General features: G+C 37.3%; 1 protein-coding gene across 3 annotated transcripts in view; it reads right to left on the minus strand.

Moving 5' to 3' along the window:
- Rock1 (Rho associated coiled-coil containing protein kinase 1) overlaps positions 1 to 2,350 on the minus strand; it is a 155,306-nt gene that overhangs the window by 46,426 nt on the left and 106,530 nt on the right. For all 3 annotated transcript variants that reach the window (XM_008826963.2, XM_017796569.2, XM_029560558.1), the window contains one exon: positions 921 to 1,027. In XM_008826963.2, the coding sequence (XP_008825185.2) occupies positions 921 to 1,027 (107 nt within the window). The remainder of the gene's footprint in view (positions 1 to 920; positions 1,028 to 2,350) is intronic.

The following is a 2,350-nucleotide window of genomic DNA, read 5'->3' on the forward strand; positions in this document are numbered from 1 at the left end:
ATATATATATATATATATACACCCACACATAAAGGAAGCAAACACACACTAAAAACCTTTAGAAATTTAACTATACAAACATTAAGAATGAATCCTATTAGGGCTGGATAGGTGGCTCAGTGGTTAAGAGCACTGGGTGCTCTTGCAGAGGTTCCCAGCACCCATATGGTGGTTAACAACCACCCATAACTCTAATTCCATGGGATCCAATGCCCTCTTCTGATTTCTGTGAGCACTGCATGCATGGGTTCACTTACATACATGCAGGCAAAACACTCATACTCATAAAATAAAAATAAACAATCTTTAAAAAGAGCTGGGCGTGGTGGCGGACACTGTTAGTCCCAGGAGAGGCAGGTGGACCTCTGTGAGTTCAAGGCCAGCCTGGTCTACATAGTGAGTTCCAGGAGAGCTGGGACTACAGAGAGACCCTGTCTCAAAATGACCAAAAGAAAAAAAAAGTTTAAAAAAGAATGAATGGAAAGCTAGGCGTGGTGGCGCATGCCTTTAATCTCAGCACTCAGGAGGCAGAGGCAGGCGGATCTCTGTGAGTTCAAGGCCAGCCTGGTCTACATAGTGAATTCCAGGACAGCTGGGGCTATAGGGAGACCCTGTCTCAAAAAAAAAAAAAGAATGAATGGGGCTGGAGAGATGGCTCGGCAGTTAAGAACACTGACTGTTTTTACAGAAGACCTGGGTTCAAATCCCAGCACCCACATGGCAGCTAACAACTGTCCATAACTCTAGTTCCAGGGGATCTGACAGCCTCTTCTGTCCTCCATGGGCACTGCATGACATGGGTGCACTTACCTACATGCAGGCAATACACTCATAATAAAAATAAATACAATATTAAAAAAAAAGAATGAATGTTATAACCATAAATATTCTTATAATTAGGTACATATTAAATCGTTTACCTTTTCTGAATGATTAAGCATGTCTTGAGCCTCTTTTCTTTCTCCTTCTACTCGTTCAAGATTATGTTTGAGATGCTTCACCTCCTCTAGTAAAGATGTAATTCGAGCTATCAAGCGAGGAAAAAGGTTAAAGTTCATTAACATTGAAAGAAACATCTTTTTGTTCAGAATAATGAAGATTAAAAGATGTACTGATTTATCTGATCAGATAGAATTCATTAAGAGCTTTCTTAGTATATATAAACACAAAATAACATCAATGGTAACTGGATATCACCTAGTGCATACTGTTTTACAAGCAGTTAAAGTGATGAGGCCTGAGTGTGGTTAGAAGTCAGAACCAAATCCTTACTGACTGTTCTTTTCTACCATGTTAAAGTTGATAACCTTTAATTAATAAAGGGTATTTACTAAAGGGCTATGACTATGCCAGACATTTAAAACTGTTTATGAAACTATTCTTAAACCCAATGGAGCCAAATTCCATTTTTATAGAAAACTAAGTTCTAAAGAATTTAAGGACTCTTACAAAGCTTAGTTTTAACTTGCCTGATGTGTGTACTTTGTTAATGGTAGTAACTCATATAATTTAGTAACTTTACTAAAATGCTTTAATCCTATAGATAGTGAATAAACATTTGAGAAATACACAAACTTAATAAATATGGACTTCAGCCAAAGTAAATATAGCATCTAGCTACATAGTATCTATGTTATATTTGTCATTCACATGGAAATGGACAAGGCCCTCTGAAGCACTCTGAGCCAAAGATTCTATACTATTCAAACTACAATTTAAGTTATATGCTTGCTCAAGGCTCAAATGTATTCTACTGCCTCTCATGTTTTAGTGGTTCTGAAGTAGTTTTGTAATAAATAAAAGAACACTAAATTTGTCTTGATAACATTTGTCTGCTACATGAGCTTTGAAATATAGAGAACAATGATGTAACTATATTTACCCATACAATATTATATTCTTGGAGTATGTTCATATAGGAAGAAGAAACATCAGTGGTTTCTTTCAAAAATAAAAAAAATACTTATGTATTTATATGGAAATAGACAAACCAAGTGTATCAAGATTTTTAAAAAATATTTTATTTATTAATTTTATTTTCTATATATCAGTGTGTTGGCTGCATGTGTGTAAGTGCACCTGTGTCGTGCAATGCCTGTGGAGGTCAGAGGAGGATGCTGGATCCCTTGGAACTAGCTGTAAGGACAGTTAGCTGCCATGTGGATGCTGATAATCAAACCCGGGTCTTCTGCAAGAGCAGCCAATGCTCTTAACCACTGAGCCATCTCTTCAGCCCCCGTACCAAGATGTTTAAATGCTATGTAAGAAAATGGCTCCTCCTCCTGGGGCTGGAGAGATGGCTCAGTGGTTAAGAACACTGGTTATTCTTGCAGAAGACCCAGGTTCGAAT

This window comes from Nannospalax galili, unplaced genomic scaffold, assembly GCF_000622305.1.
Source record: "Nannospalax galili isolate Female #2095 unplaced genomic scaffold, S.galili_v1.0 scaffold511, whole genome shotgun sequence".
NCBI lineage: Eukaryota > Metazoa > Chordata > Mammalia > Rodentia > Spalacidae > Nannospalax > Nannospalax galili.